At 44.4% G+C, this 14423-nt stretch overlaps 5 protein-coding genes across 5 annotated transcripts; 1 reads left to right on the plus strand and 4 right to left on the minus strand.

The window, feature by feature from the left end:
- Positions 1 to 8: 8 nt before the first annotated feature.
- BDV38DRAFT_171490 (putative mitochondrial carrier protein) lies at positions 9 to 2243 on the minus strand. Its single transcript, XM_032051952.1, has 4 exons — positions 1582 to 2243; positions 1496 to 1502; positions 1272 to 1420; positions 9 to 1217 (listed from the first exon to the last, which is right to left on the minus strand). The coding sequence occupies exons 1-4, from the start codon at positions 1788 to 1790 to the stop codon at positions 359 to 361; spliced, it is 1224 nt and encodes a 407-aa protein (XP_031910145.1). The 5' UTR covers positions 1791 to 2243; the 3' UTR covers positions 9 to 358.
- A 124-nt stretch (positions 2244 to 2367) lies between these two features.
- Positions 2368 to 5779, plus strand: spt16 (chromatin-remodeling protein SPT16; the record flags this gene model as incomplete). The annotated part of the gene is made up of 7 exons (XM_032057751.1): positions 2368 to 2547; positions 2606 to 2671; positions 2702 to 2875; positions 2944 to 3099; positions 3155 to 4586; positions 4638 to 5236; positions 5288 to 5779. 7 exons carry the CDS (start codon positions 2368 to 2370, stop codon positions 5777 to 5779), a joined length of 3099 nt encoding a protein of 1032 aa, XP_031910146.1.
- Positions 5780 to 6162: 383 nt separating this feature from the next.
- On the minus strand, positions 6163 to 7885 carry BDV38DRAFT_171486 (zinc metalloprotease). The gene is made up of 3 exons (XM_032051951.1): positions 7858 to 7885; positions 7334 to 7793; positions 6163 to 7214 (listed from the first exon to the last, which is right to left on the minus strand). Exons 2-3 carry the CDS (start codon positions 7619 to 7621, stop codon positions 6546 to 6548), a joined length of 957 nt encoding a protein of 318 aa, XP_031910147.1. The 5' UTR covers positions 7622 to 7793; positions 7858 to 7885; the 3' UTR covers positions 6163 to 6545.
- A 78-nt stretch (positions 7886 to 7963) lies between these two features.
- Positions 7964 to 10231, minus strand: BDV38DRAFT_171684 (CDC50/LEM3 family protein). The gene is made up of 8 exons (XM_032051953.1): positions 9997 to 10231; positions 9778 to 9917; positions 9505 to 9654; positions 9399 to 9435; positions 9240 to 9336; positions 8461 to 9181; positions 8248 to 8410; positions 7964 to 8185 (listed from the first exon to the last, which is right to left on the minus strand). Exons 3-8 carry the CDS (start codon positions 9602 to 9604, stop codon positions 8086 to 8088), a joined length of 1218 nt encoding a protein of 405 aa, XP_031910148.1. The 5' UTR covers positions 9605 to 9654; positions 9778 to 9917; positions 9997 to 10231; the 3' UTR covers positions 7964 to 8085.
- Positions 10112 to 12088, minus strand: BDV38DRAFT_171700 (SWIRM domain-containing protein). The gene is made up of 2 exons (XM_032051954.1): positions 10430 to 12088; positions 10112 to 10189 (listed from the first exon to the last, which is right to left on the minus strand). Exon 1 carries the CDS (start codon positions 11837 to 11839, stop codon positions 10658 to 10660), a length of 1182 nt encoding a protein of 393 aa, XP_031910149.1. The 5' UTR covers positions 11840 to 12088; the 3' UTR covers positions 10112 to 10189; positions 10430 to 10657.
- Positions 12089 to 14423: the final 2335 nt, after the last annotated feature.

Consider the following 14423-nt stretch of genomic DNA (forward strand, 5'->3'; position numbering starts at 1 on the left):
GTTAATTCCTTTTTCGCACCACCGGCGTTCTGTGCAGTAATATTTAGCCGGTTCCATATGATCATTTATTCCCGTTAGGTAACCGGTAACTTAAAGTATACCAGGGATTTTTATTCACAGGAGAAAAATGTATGTATGGAGAGAACTACTAGTAGCTACTGCAGATATCCTTTCCCTTGCTGGGGCTGACAAGCACATTAGCTTCCATATTTGACAACTAATTGACATCATGGCGCAGTCTTTATACTGCGCCTGCGTCATCTTCCAACCAGGGGCTAATACGATCACTATTTGGCTACTAGCCCCTCAGCTGATTCATCTTGTCATTCAAAATACATCACGTGAAATAGAAGAAGCACTATGATAGAAGAAGATCATATCCATCTTTTTGAATGTACACAGCATCTGCCAGACTGGCATATTTACGACGCACCAACTCGAATATTACCAATCCAGCGCTAGTGCTAGGCACTTGACGAATGGCATTTCTTACAAATCCGCGAAACAACCAATGACGCCAGCCACCAGCTCGCGTGGCCCTCTTCCTGCATCGTTTGTATGTCTCCTGATAGGCAAGATAATAAAGACGTAGCATTTGCCGCCTGGAAGGGTGGAAACTTGCCTGATGATCCAAATATTCTAGTCGAGCGACATGAAGATTCTGTATGATGCTTAGCGGGTGCTGTATTGCTTGTTGGGCTATAGATGCCGCAACGCCCGCGACCATCAAGAAGCATGGCTCTAGAGTATAGTGAGGTTTGATAAGTGGAACACCGCGGTCACCGGACTGTGTAGACAACAGTTCGTTCACATGATGAACGCGCAAAGATCCATAGTATCCCGTGATAAATGAATAGTATGCCTGCGATTTGATGTACTCGAAGAACGAGAAAAAGACGCCATAGCCGAAAGCGTCGCGCAAGAATGACAGACTCCAACCTGCAAAGATACCACGAATGCCGATCTGTTTGAGTTTATGTCGGCCGTAATGCCACATGCTCCGATACTGTCCTTCAAGTATGTCATTCGCCCGCAGACGAACCTGGAGAGCATCTAAAGGCGCAGCGACTATCGATTGAATAGTTCCAGCCGCAAATCCAGCAGTAAATGTATATAACGGACTAGCAGGTGGATAGATGCGCTTCACCCCACGGGAAACTGGCTCATACAAGGCTCCAAGAACTTGGAGGTATGACGTGTATAGCACAGCACCAACCCTATTCGCAAAGTCAGACGTATACTATGGGGCGTACTTTTCTCTATTAACCCACCCGGCATTTGCCAAAAGGGGAGGCATGATCTGATTTGGAATAAAGCGCCAACCATATGTGCGAACAGCATGGACAAGTAACCCCGGGGTAGTAGTATGGAGGGACCATCGGCTTTCAGATGAGTGTGGATTGACAGCCCTGGCAAATGCCTATTGTGAAGTACATAAATAGACGGCCCGCATTAGTACTGAGAATATACGATGATAGGAGACCGGATCAAGTACCATGTAACTGAAGATAAAGAAGTCAAGTCAATGTGAATTCTCCGAGTAAAGTACACAAAAGATGAAATAAAGCCACGGTTTCATACTCAACTCGAGTGCGAAAGAATGCTTTTATTGGAGCTCTAAAGTAGAATGCAACCAACTGCGCGCTGAGAGCACGAACTCCAGCAGCAGAAGCCCCGGTGGCTGCGTTATTTCGTGGTTTCTTGTTGGAAGAGCCTTCGGTATCTGAACTGATAACATAAGAACCACGGTCTATTGTATGACCAGGGGTGAAGCAATTTTGGGATTCCATTTTGTAGTATTAAGATTGACATGCTCCATCAGGAAGGGGCCCGCATCTATACACTAAAAGCAACGAAAGCGAAAGGTATAATAAGTCCGGAAACAATGAACCAGGAATCGTGTTGATAGCATAAGAGAATGTGATGGATAGAAAGAATTTAGAGATCCATCTGGCAATATGAGGTAGTTGTACTAGTAGTCGCTGTCGACATACCTCAGCGCGCTTGAGGTCCCATATGTGATAAACTCTCACTGCTGCAATATAGTCGCTGTAGTTGAATCAAACAGTGCAAACACTTGAAGGCTTTGCCCAAAACGCGCTTTGCCGCTCTTGACTCGCGTTCGTAACAAGTCCCAAGAATTATTACCAGCTTCTCCTGATAAGCGTCTACCTATGTCGCTTGCTTCCACAACCACATATCAACCTAAAGTAGCCGTGCCAATAGTGGCTACTTGGGTGACTGTCTGATACATGCCCAGTGATATATTACTTCCTTTTTTGCTTCATACTCCCGTCCACTTACCCAGACTTTGGTTGAAGATCAGAAGGTATCAGATCTTCGACTCGAACCCGAATAATATACACCATGGCTGAAGATATCGTGATCGATAAAAACGCTTTTTTCAACCGTCTTTCGAGCTTCTTTGCAGCATGGAAGGCAGACAAACGACCTGGCCACGCAGCTTTTGGCGGCGTAGGATCAATCGTTATCCTTATGGGAAAAACAGATGAAGCAAATAGCTTTCAGAAAAATAACGCAATGCATGTATGACTCATTCTTCCCTTCACGCACAAAGCTCCAAATCATTAACCATCGATCCTAGTTCTGGCTTCTTGGCTATGAATTTCCAGCTACGCTTATGGTTTTCACAACAGATATGATGTACGTTGTGACTACAGCAAAAAAGGGTGAGGACTAGCCTAATGCTGACTCCACGTATCTCTCAACTAACACTGGTTTGTTAAATGTAGCCAAACACCTTGAGCCCTTGAAAGGTGGCAAGATCCCAGTTGAGATACTTGTCACATCCAAGGATCCAGACGAAAAAACTAGATCGTTCGAAAAATGCTTAGAAGTCATAAAAAATGCCGGCGTGAGTGTTTTCCCAGACACCAAACACTCGAATATACACCATACATGCTAATCGAATACCTGCAACAGAAAAGGGTTGGTATACTTCCGAAAGATACAGCTGCTGGCCCGTTCGCGGAAGATTGGAAGCGTGCGTTTGCAAACATAACGCAAGATGTGGAAGAAGTCGACATTTCATCCGCTCTTTCTTCGGCCGCTTTTTCGGTGAAGGATACAGATGAGTTGGTAAGCTCTTTTCCTGGCGCTGCACCCGAGCGAACTGAGAGCTAATATTGTGAAGGTGGCTATACGAAACGCGTCACGGGCTTGCAGTGGTTTAATGTCAGAATATTTCGTCGATGAGATGTCCCGCTTACTTGACGAAGAGAAGCAAATGACCCACAAAGCGCTCTCCATGCGGATTGACGCAAAAATTGATGATGCAAAATTCTTTAAGAGACTTGCTAAGCTCCCAGCGGAATTTGATCCTCAACAGATTGATTGGGCCTATGGCCCTGTCATTCAGAGTGGAGGAAAGTATGACCTTCGACTAACAGCTATGTCTGATAATAGTCACCTTCAGGCTGGGATTATTGTTGCTGGGTTTGGAGTCCGCTACAAAACTTACAGTTCCATAATAGCACGCACCTATTTGGTAGATCCGAGCAAGTCCCAGGAAGCCAACTATGCCTTTCTACTGAACCTTCATGATGCAGTCATGAAAGACGTTCGCGACGGGACGATGGCCAAAGATCTATTTAACAAAGCGATCGGGCTGGTACGAGCCAAAAAACCTGAGCTTGAGAGTCATTTTGTTAAAAGCGTTGGGGCGGGTATTGGAATTGAGCTCCGAGATTCTAATATGGTTCTGAACGGAAAAAACAACAAAATTTTAAAGAGTGGAATGACTCTTTCTATAACGGTGGGGCTAACAGATGTCGAAGACCTAGAGTCAAAAGACAAAAACAACACTGTCTACTCAATGATTATTACAGACACTGTACGTGTTGGAGAAAATGGTCCGCACATATTCACTAAGGAGGCAGGTATTGATATGGATTCTGTTTCATTCTACTTCGGAGACGAAGAGGAACCGCAGAAACCTGCCAAAGAGAAAAAGGAAGTCAAATCCAGCGCAATGGCTAGCAGAAATGTTACTCGCACCAAACTTCGCGCGGAGCGACCGACTCAGGTCAATGAAGGTGCAGAGGCACGACGACGCGAACACCAGAAGGAGTTGGCGACAAAAAAGACAAAGGAAGGCCTCGATCGATTCGCCGGTACTACTGGTGACGATAATGGAGTCACACAGAAAAAATTCAAACGATTTGAATCGTACAAGAGGGATAATCAGTTGCCTACTAAGGTTAAAGATCTGACCATTTATGTGGATCACAAAGCATCAACGGTAATTGTTCCAATCATGGGTCGACCAGTACCTTTCCATATCAACACAATCAAGAATGCTAGCAAAAGTGACGAAGGGGAATACGCTTATCTCCGAATTAATTTTCTTTCCCCAGGGCAGGGTGTTGGTAGGAAGGATGACCAACCATTTGAAGACATATCAGCACACTTTTTGCGCAATTTAACCCTCAGGTCTAAAGACAACGAACGACTTGCACAGGTTGCTCAAGATATCACAGAGCTCAGAAAAAATGCTTTGAGGCGTGAACAGGAGAAGAAAGAGATGGAAGATGTAGTGGAGCAAGATAAGCTCGTGGAAATCAGAAGTACTTGGCAATAAACAATATTCTTACTGGCATGAGCTAATATTTCTCCAGATCGCCGTCCTGTGAGATTGCCCGATGTTTATCTTCGGCCTCCATTAGATGGCAAACGAGTCCCCGGAGAGGTCGAAATCCACCAAAATGGTCTTCGTTATATGTCACCTTTCCGAAACGAGCATGTCGACGTACTTTTCAGCAATGTGAAACACCTATTTTTTCAGCCCTGTGCCCACGAGTTAATTGTCTTGATCCACGTTCACCTGAAAACACCCATTATGATTGGCAAGCGCAAGACGAGGGACGTGCAGTTCTATCGGGAGGCAACTGAGATGCAATTTGATGAGACTGGCAATCGTAGGCGCAAACATCGCTACGGTGACGAGGAAGAGTTCGAAGCAGAACAAGAAGAGAGACGGCGAAGAGCAGCCTTGGATCGAGAATTTAAGGCTTTCGCTGAAAAAATAGCAGATGCGGGTAAAGACGAAGGAGTGGACGTTGACATCCCGTTTAGAGAAATTGGTTTCACTGGTGTACCGAACCGCTCCAATGTCTTAATTCAGCCAACCACGGATGCTCTGGTTCAGCTAACAGAGCCCCCTTTTCTTGTGATCACTCTAAATGAGATTGAAATTGCCCATTTAGAGAGGGTTCAGGTATGTACTGGTCGGACGGAGTCGCGCTTCATATTGCTAACGTGACTGTAGTTTGGGCTCAAGAACTTTGACTTGGTGTTCGTTTTCAAAGATTTCCACAGACCACCGGTTCATGTTAACACAATCCCCGTTGAGTCCCTTGAAGGGGTGAAAGATTGGCTCGATTCTGTCGATATTGCATTCACGGAAGGGCCACTAAACCTTAACTGGACTACAATTATGAAGACGGTCGTTAGTGATCCATACGGCTTCTTTGCAGATGGAGGTTGGTCATTTCTTGCAGCAGAATCTGATTCCGAGGATGGTGCATCTGATGAGGAGGAATCTGCATTCGAACTGTCGGAGTCAGAACTTGCTGCGGCAGACGAAAGCTCGGAAGACGATAGCGAATTTGATGATGATGCCAGTGCTGAGGCAAGTGAGGATTTCAGCGCGGATGAGGACAGTGGTGAGGATTGGGACGAATTGGAAAGGAAGGCCAAGAAGAAAGACAGAGAAAGTGGTTTGGATGATGAGGAACGTGGTAAGAAGCGAAAACGTTAAGTCTTTGTAATTGTATCATAGGGCATTTTACACAACCTGTCTCTCTTTCCTTTTACTTCGCCTATATTTTTTCTTCTGGGAGTTCAGCTACTTTCATGGTGAGGATGACTAGATTTCAGACATTGCTTTCCGTATCATGTGAAACCAGCAGGGTGTTTAGGCAAATCGATAACAATGTCGTGGACGCGTAGAGCATTCGCCGCTTCGTATATAACCTGTATAGTGGTCATTGCCATAACATCTTCCTAGCGTCTAGCTGTGGAGATCCAGAGGATAGCATTTCCCTTCCTAGCGAACACATTGTCCTAATTATGCCATGGTCTCATCCCAGTGCATCTTGGTGGTAAAGACTTCGTGCAGCGCTGTCACTCTTGAGTCCTGCCGTCAATCCAATCCCAGCTTTTATACCCTGCTATAAATTCCAGGGCTTGAGCGTCTTGCCTGTTATAGCATACTCGGCCGAACAAAAAACGTCTGTTAAGAATGGCTCCTAGATGCGTAGTCCACTGCGTCAACACGAATTCAGAAGAGAAACCTGTTGCAGTTGCGCGCTATTTATTACTTTTATTTATCTCAGACTCTAGCGCAGCATACAATGTATATGTATACTATTCCCACACTTGGACTGCATAACCACGCGGCACATTTCACATGACAAACAATATCGAACAACACACAGGAGTGGGAATAAAGTATGAATTGGCAGGTTCCATCCAAGTACTGAGAGGTGGTGTACTCCATGAAACGACGATGTATTTCTCAAGTTTCACTTCCCGTCTCTCATCGCAAACCACATGTTTCGCATCCTGCTGACCTGATCTGGAGTAAAGGAATCGTAACACTCATCAGATGAATAGTCCATAAAATTATGGATAGCATCAAACCCTGGGAGCTCCGGGCATGAATCTTTCTGGGCAGGACACCCTTCTGTGGGCTTGGATTGCTGCGGTGTGTCTGCGATAAAATCTCCCTCGTTATCGGGTGAGCATGACTCTCCTTCGAAGGTGTGCAGCAGACCATTCCAGTGACCTATTTCATGAATTGCCGTACCGCCTCTGTTGTAATGTGCAAGAGAACCACCAGGCATGGTCTCCGCAAGTACATTACAGCCATCCTTGATATAAGTAAATCGAGGGCTGCTAGCGTTTATGCTTGGGTCAGGCAACGTGCAAAAACCAAGCATGCTAGTAGGTTGTTGTTGCGAGGAACCCAGTTCGCGGCGGACGAGGTCAGAAGCTCTGGCGCCCGCGCTGGCAGACGCCTGGAGATCAGTATGAAAGTAAACGTTGAGCGTACGGTAACTCCCTCTGCGAAGGACAGTCTTCATAACCATTTCGTCCTCATTGCGAGCCCACGTATCATTTGCCGAGCGGGTCACGCCTTGTAAGCGATAGGATATTGTGGCATTCGAGTATGCGTTTTGAAGGTAGGAAAGCTTCACATAAGTGTCAGACGATCGTCGTTATTATACTTATCGAGAAGACCAGGTAGGTCTTCAAACCCAGGAAAAAAGGGAACATGGAGCAAGAACTAATGCAAGGTGCCACTACTGACCTGATCAGCAATCATCTCATCTGAGATCGATTCAGTTCCAGCTTCACCAGTAACGATGTGGAACCACGTATCTATCTCAATCGGGGTGACTGCCGCCCGACTTTCGGAATCGACAGGGTTGTAACTCTGAGAACCTAGTGCGCTCAATCTCCTGTACTCTGCCTTCAGGGATTCAGTGGGCGGGCCGGTCGCACAGAAGCCACGACTCTGCGAAACAAAAGCGAAGCATTGAATTTGTAGATTGGCTATCACAAGGATCAAAATATGTAAAGTGGGAAAATGCGACATGTTTTTTCAGCATTGGTGGCTTCATAGAACTTCGCCAGAACCAGCTTACCGGTTGAATATAACCAGCGATGCTGTTGAAAGAGAAGCATGATTGAGTCCAAGAATGCCATAACGTAATGGGAATGTTAACAAGGGGTGTAAACAACCTATCTGGGAAACTCAAAATAACAATCTGGCGACAACCGTCGTTAGATCAGTCTTCGTAAGTAGGTGGCCTCATACTGTTGAAGACGCACCCAATCCAGATGACACTAGTGTAGCAACAAAAACAGTCATACTAACAGTTAAGCAAGAGAAGGGCAGCTTAAAACTAACAGACACCACAACTCCAGCAGCAAGTGCCTCGAACTATGACGCATGGTTTGGCAGGAACCATAGAAGGAGCCATGCATATTGGCCAACTTTAATGAGCATTCAATGGTGTACAATAACGCACGGTGGGGCGGTTGGAAAGAGCGTATCATTTAATGGGTATTCGGCCCAAACCTATTATCTCTCCCGGTTGCTATGGCGCTACTTTCCTGCTCGTTATTCCAGGTCAAGTATGTGTGATCTCCAAGCTTCCTGTATATTCATTGTCAGTTTCATCAAGTCTACGTGAATTAGGTTGAGGGAGGCATCGTTACCTAGGCCGCACTAGGTGAGCAATAGTGAAAAGCGCACCAAGAAGGACGCATAGGCCGCCAACAACGACATACGCAATACCCATGAAAGGGTTCTGCCCACCGATAACGGTCCGAGAAGATATGAGTATTGACTTTGTTCCGCCATATTCTGTAACAGGAAAGTCTGAACAACAGTTAACACAGAACGGATATTGCGTAAAGGATGGATCTTACGGTCTGCGATATCCAATTGGTAAGTGCCTGGTGACATTGCCGTGGTGTCATTCCTCCGGGACAGTTTACTAAAGTTGGGTAATGCAGCTGTCCTCATCCAAACCATGAATTCCTCATTATCGTGAAGGTCAGGAATCTCGGTGGTATAATTATGCGGATAGCGAGCCTGCCAGTTCGGGGGAGGGACAACCTGTCCTGGTTTGTACTGCGTGGTCTTAATAAGTTCTTTATCGCTATCCCATGCGATGCCCTTGTTAGTCATGACGTATACTACAGGATCATCGTCGTTTCCATCGTTCAAAAGCTCGGGACTTTTGATTGTATCATTGAACATGGAGTTGGCGATAAGTCCACATGGATAGTATGCCTTGCCGCTGTCATCAAGCTTGAGGGGGTCACATGAACCGCCATCAATAGTTTTATTGTCGACTGCCTTTCCTTTAAGTTGGTCTATGTCTAGCGATTTGACGTATCGCCGATGGTTTTGGTAGAAATTTGTCAGACGATAATACATAAACACAGGAGGTTCAATGCTCTCTGGGATCTTGAAACTCAAGCGACAAATGGTCTCGTTCGTCTGTTCATCTTTATATTTCATCCAAGTCGGATTGGGCTGCTGATTGGAAGATTTGAAAGACGATTGGACTTTGTCTGGGATCGGGACGGGGGTCCGTTGTGCTTTATCGGCACATTCAGAGTAGTCTATCACAATTTCCTGTACCTTCAGAGATGTACGGATGCCATTAGCAGCAGGCGCATCCCGATATTTTCGATCTTACCTCAGAGCTTGCCCATAAGAGAAGGCCCCCAATGGGTGCAAAAATGACACCAACGACGAAAAACAAAGGTAGCACACTCCTTGGTGTCAAGATAGGCCTGGGAAGTGTTAGCAAGATGAAACATGAATGCTATGCAAGCCGTTGGCACTCGAAACTCACTGCCAGGCTTTCAAGCGTTGTTGCCGAAAAGCAGTATCTAGATACGACATAAACATTAATTAAAATACTGATGTTGCAATACTCGCAGGACAGCGTAGATCCATACTTGCAGGTCGTCTGTTTTTCGCCTTTTTATCGCTCTCCACATCACCCCGAATTTCCTGTTCACCCAAGGAGTCTGTACGAGCGGCCTCGGTGTGAGACATTATCGTCTAGGGGCTTCCTCACCGGTTCACGCGCGCAACACAAAGGAAGACTGAAGGCTTAACTATATAAATCAGATGCTGGGATGGAGACGGTAAAGGAACGGATGCACGAAACAATAGAGGTCGGACTTTACCACATGTGGCGCGGACCGGAAGTAACGGGGATTGCGTACGTAGTTGGCTGGGCGTCGCATCCGCTTACGGTATGAGTTCTGTATGGACAGTAGTGATAAAAACAGCATCTTGGAGTGTGTCACGTGAATAATTGATTAATACATCAGCGGCAGCAGAGAAACATTGTTCCTTGGAAACCCTATCTCGAGGCCAAAGCCAGGGTAATCACATATGAGAGGCATTAACATTAACGAGCTAGGGTGAATTGCTTGCCGTACGATCATGAAGCCCATCTCCCTTCTTTTTTCCCCTCTACCCTCAATTTCGCATAAGCATCTTCTCATACAATAAAAGGGAACAATATAAAATAAAGCTTTCTGAGCGAGGTCCTGCATATAATAGGGAATGGCATGCAGGAAGGTCAGCTATCTACCTCAATAATACAGCTAAATGTCAAGCCCGTGGGGTCTTCTATTTAAACCTTGTCAATCATCGAAAATTCACTAACACCAAATGCGAATCTGCCATTCTAGGTAATATGAATCGCACCCAACGAGTCAAACCACGGTAAGTATAGTATGATAAAACATATGGTGACACGTCTGGGATGTGTCTCACTGCTAAATATTGCGCCTTTAAAAGGGAGAAGACAAAAAAAAGGTCATAAAAGAGCATCAACGACAGCTATGCATAAGAGGAATGCCAACATACCCCTGTTACAACGCCAACAGCAAAGGACATCAAATCCCGTAAAAGGATGGGTCAAAAGTGCAAGTCACCCCGTTGTACACAGACCAGCCATGCCTAGTGACATAGAACAAAAGGTTTGAAATATTGCATGATCCTAGGAACGAACTCGCTAATTAACCAACAAAAAAAATTGAGATGATCGAATGTAACAACGTTGGATAGCAGGCTTTAGTGATATATCTCGTAACGTCATTTAAGAAATTGTTCGAAATGTTCCGGTCTGAACCAGCCAACTCGGTCATATGCCGTCCAAAGCTTGCTTGCTTTGTTAACATCGATCTTGCAAGCCTGTTGAGCATCTGTCTTTCGAAACTCTTTCCCGACATTCAAAGCCTTGACACGAGCCTCAAAAATGCGACGCTTGCTGCATAGATATGTTGCACAGGAAAGCCTTAATGTGGCTGCAAGGTTGAGCTCGGCGGCATTCAGCAAGTGTCGATCTGAATCGTTGCTGAGATCCAGCATTTGTCCTTTCCAGTCTGCTTTTAATGCCTTTGCATTGCTTCCGAGAGTCTCTAAAGGAGGGGAGTAATCCATAATCGATTTATAATCTGTGTCATCCCGATTTGTGCCTATAGCTCGGGGTTGCTTGTTACTGGATTGTGGGGTTAAGTCAAAAGTGTCCAAAACTTTTTGCTTTGGTGTAAATCTTGGTGTACGCTTGGCCCTGGGAGTCCGCTGCGCACGAGTCTGAGCAGGAACTGTCCTCTTGGCCGGCGCTGGGGCGATTCTCTTTAATTTCGCTTCCATTGTGTGCGGGCGACAACGATTCATCATGACCAGTTGGCGCTCTAGCGTTTCTCGCTCCTCTTTAGCCCATGCTCCTGGGTTGCGATTATATTGAGCTGAAACGATTGGCACACACGAAAGAGCTAGAAGGTACTCATCGCGTGTCGGTTTATTTAGTTTATTTTCAAACCTTGCCATGTGGGAATTAATATGCTGCTCAACCAATGCTTCCGTCGCGGTCGGAAGCATAGGACCAAACAACGGCTCGTCAGTAGCAACCTCTGCGAGCGAATCTTGGCGAGGGAAAAGGACAGGGTCCCTTGAAGAGCCAACTACTGCATCTCCCTCGATCTGCTCTGATGTATTTGACTTCCTTTTTTTGTTGCCTGTGTAGGGAGTCACAGGTGGCGACGGCAAGTCCATCTCCGATTGTGTCCGCTTCCGGTCAACGGAGATAGGAGGAAGCTTCATGTCATGGCTGAATGAAGGATCCTGTGACACATGATGGGGTGAAAATGCAGGGTTAAAACTATCGAAAGGTTTGGACTCTGGGGGTGACATTAGGCTGGAAACGGATGGTAAATGATTCATGTTTGCCTTGTCGCTTCGGCCCAAAGGTGAGGTAACAGTAAATGAGGTCATCCCAATGGTCTGATTGTCAGTCGCAGACAACCAAGAATGATGAAGATGTGAGTAAGTATAACAGGGAGTCACTGCTGGTGTTGTGCTAAAGATATAGTGCCTAGAAGGCGATATGTGACGAACAGTGATGGTATGTGTTTATGGAAGTCAATGGAAAAAGGATTGGGCAATGTTGGCAAGGCACACGTGAAAGTGATTTGTCAGGGCCGCCTCTTTGTCTTATGGGTGGCAATAGGCAGATGACATAGAACCCCTTCGGCGATAAGGCTCACTATGACCGACCGTGCGGTGTTTGATACGAATATTGGGTGATATCTCTTACAGGTTTAAGGTCTCAATTGGAAAGAAGGGCGGGGGGACGCCGTGATGTATTTAAGGAACTCAAAAGACACCAACAGGGCGAGTCTATTCCTATTCGGAGGAATGGAAATACACTAAGGCCCCTGAGAAAGGTGGACGCGAAACAGAGAAGAGGTCGAACTATGAGTCAATGCGCCAATGACTGGGGCTGATGCTTTAAGCGCATTACCCATGATACTCATAAGACATGCGGGGTTGGCGCGTGGCAGTAGAAACATCTCCCTAATCACAAGGTCACGGTTCCTCTGCGAACACCAATTGCATTGTCACCAGAAAGCATTGGAAGGTATGATTTTCATGTATATGTGGCTTTAATATATAAACAGGGCCTACCGGGGGTTGAAAGCTCTACAGTAACCTGAAGAGGAGATATTGCTGTTTACCAATATATGTAGTGCTGGTAATAAGGACCATATGACGACAACTGCCACAGGAGAGCGGGGATAAATTCTACTATAAAGGGGGGCAGTGGTGGTGTGGGTACACCCACGGTGTGGCATCCATCGAGGGGCAGATTTGGCATTGTACCCGCCAATAGCGGCCCAGAATTGATATTTTCTTCTCAGCAGGTTAGGCTGAAAGGGTGGGTAAGAGTCAGATCACCTGTAGTATCACACTACCTCTGCTAGATGAATCATGGGCGATCTTCAGCCCCACAGCTAACAGTTGCCTGACGGTCAGACCTAACAATGGCAATCTCTCATACGGGAGTATGTTAAGACAGTGACTGCCTAGTACTTACCCCGCCTACTTTGACGGCTTCCTGATCCTTTAATGCTTTTGGGTAATCCTAACTATGACTTCATAGGATTGTACTAATGGACAATTTACTGTACCTGGTGTTAGATAGAGGCCATATATGAATCTATATGCATAGTATCTTGGGAGCCACAGGCAGTTCGCCTTTCAGAGTTGTTTAACCAGTACAGTAATGCAAATGCTATAACTATGCACTGTATCAAAAGTCCTCGATTTTGTCTAAGACCAATACTTGTCTAGGCTCTAGCATCAGAGTTGAATACCTGGGAAGCTGCTGACGAAACTTGGGTCTTCAAGCATGTTTGTGTCTTGTGACAGTCAGCAGAATATGATTACTTAAGCGTGCAGTGATAACTAAGTTAGTTAAATGCAGAGTCTATTACTCATATTGAGTCAGAGAGAAGACACATGACTCACAACACATGATCTTTCGGGTGATGTCAGGGACCAGAGGTGTCGCCAACAGACATTTAACATATCTGTAACCAATAGAATTTCTAACCTATAATAGCCGGTAATGTAGAACCTTACCATAACCCATGGACCTGTAGTTACTGTTACGCCCGGGGGCGTTGTTGTCAAGTCTGTGGTCGTATCTGATCACCTGACGCCCGATTTCCTATGAAAACCAGAGTTAAAGATGAAGCTCTACAACCACATATATTGTGTTGGTGAGGGCTTCCATCTGGCCTTAGGACCCAGGAATATAGGTTCTTCCGGGACCGGTAAGCAGGGACCTACAATACCGAGAAATTGATAGTAGCTAGCAGAGATAGTCAGAAATAAAATTAAATAGATAAAAAACTCTTTTTTCTATATATTAAAAGATTATAAGTCTAAAGAAACTTTTCTATGTTATTAAAAATAAAAAATCTATTAATTAAAATAAATAGCTTTTAAAATATAGTAATAATTAGAAAAAATAATAAAAATATTAATATTATATATTTATTATTATTTTTATTAAATCTACTAAAGTTATTTAAAGATATTAAATATTTATTATTACTAAAAAATTATTTATTTAATCTAAATTATAAAATAGACAAAAATTAGAAACTTAAACTAGAATTAAATTATATTATATATTTAAATATAATAAAAAGATTTTTAAAAAATTTATTTTTATTATGTAGATTACTTGTCATGTGGAAGTCAGTTGCCTTTCATTAGATTCGCTGTATCGGCAAGGATATACTGCGGAGGGCGGTCAGTAGCTATAGCAGAATAGATATATAATATTAGCCTGTCTCCTACTAAGACCAGTACTCTTATAGTTATTAAAGAATAACTATTATAAAATTATAAATTATTAAAATTATAAAAGAGTATATTATAAAAGATATTTAATATAAAAGACTTTCAATACTCAAGCTAGTTCTTATTATTAATAATAGTATATAAATTATCTATAGTATTATCAGAAATAGTATTATTATTATATTTATTATTAATAGTATTATTA

This window comes from Aspergillus pseudotamarii (genome assembly GCF_009193445.1).
Source record: "Aspergillus pseudotamarii strain CBS 117625 unplaced genomic scaffold BDV38scaffold_58, whole genome shotgun sequence".
NCBI classification, from domain to species: domain Eukaryota; kingdom Fungi; phylum Ascomycota; class Eurotiomycetes; order Eurotiales; family Aspergillaceae; genus Aspergillus; species Aspergillus pseudotamarii.

Coding starts and splice junctions, on each gene's coding strand:
- BDV38DRAFT_171490 (XM_032051952.1), bottom strand. CDS start 1,790: ATGGAATCCCAAAATTGCTTCACCCCTGGTCATACAATAGACCGTGGT. Junction 1,218..1,271: donor CCCCTTTTGGCAAATGCCGG/GTGGGTTAATAG, acceptor CTTTGCGAATAG/GGTTGGTGCTGTGCTATACA.
- BDV38DRAFT_171700 (XM_032051954.1), bottom strand. CDS start 11,839: ATGACCTCATTTACTGTTACCTCACCTTTGGGCCGAAGCGACAAGGCA.
- BDV38DRAFT_171684 (XM_032051953.1), bottom strand. CDS start 9,604: ATGTCTCACACCGAGGCCGCTCGTACAGACTCCTTGGGTGAACAGGAA. Junction 9,182..9,239: donor TCTTATGGGCAAGCTCTGAG/GTAAGATCGAAA, acceptor ACATCTCTGAAG/GTACAGGAAATTGTGATAGA. Junction 8,411..8,460: donor CCAATTGGATATCGCAGACC/GTAAGATCCATC, acceptor ACTGTTGTTCAG/ACTTTCCTGTTACAGAATAT.
- BDV38DRAFT_171486 (XM_032051951.1), bottom strand. CDS start 7,621: ATGTCGCATTTTCCCACTTTACATATTTTGATCCTTGTGATAGCCAAT. Junction 7,215..7,333: donor ATGAGATGATTGCTGATCAG/GTCAGTAGTGGC, acceptor ACTTATGTGAAG/CTTTCCTACCTTCAAAACGC.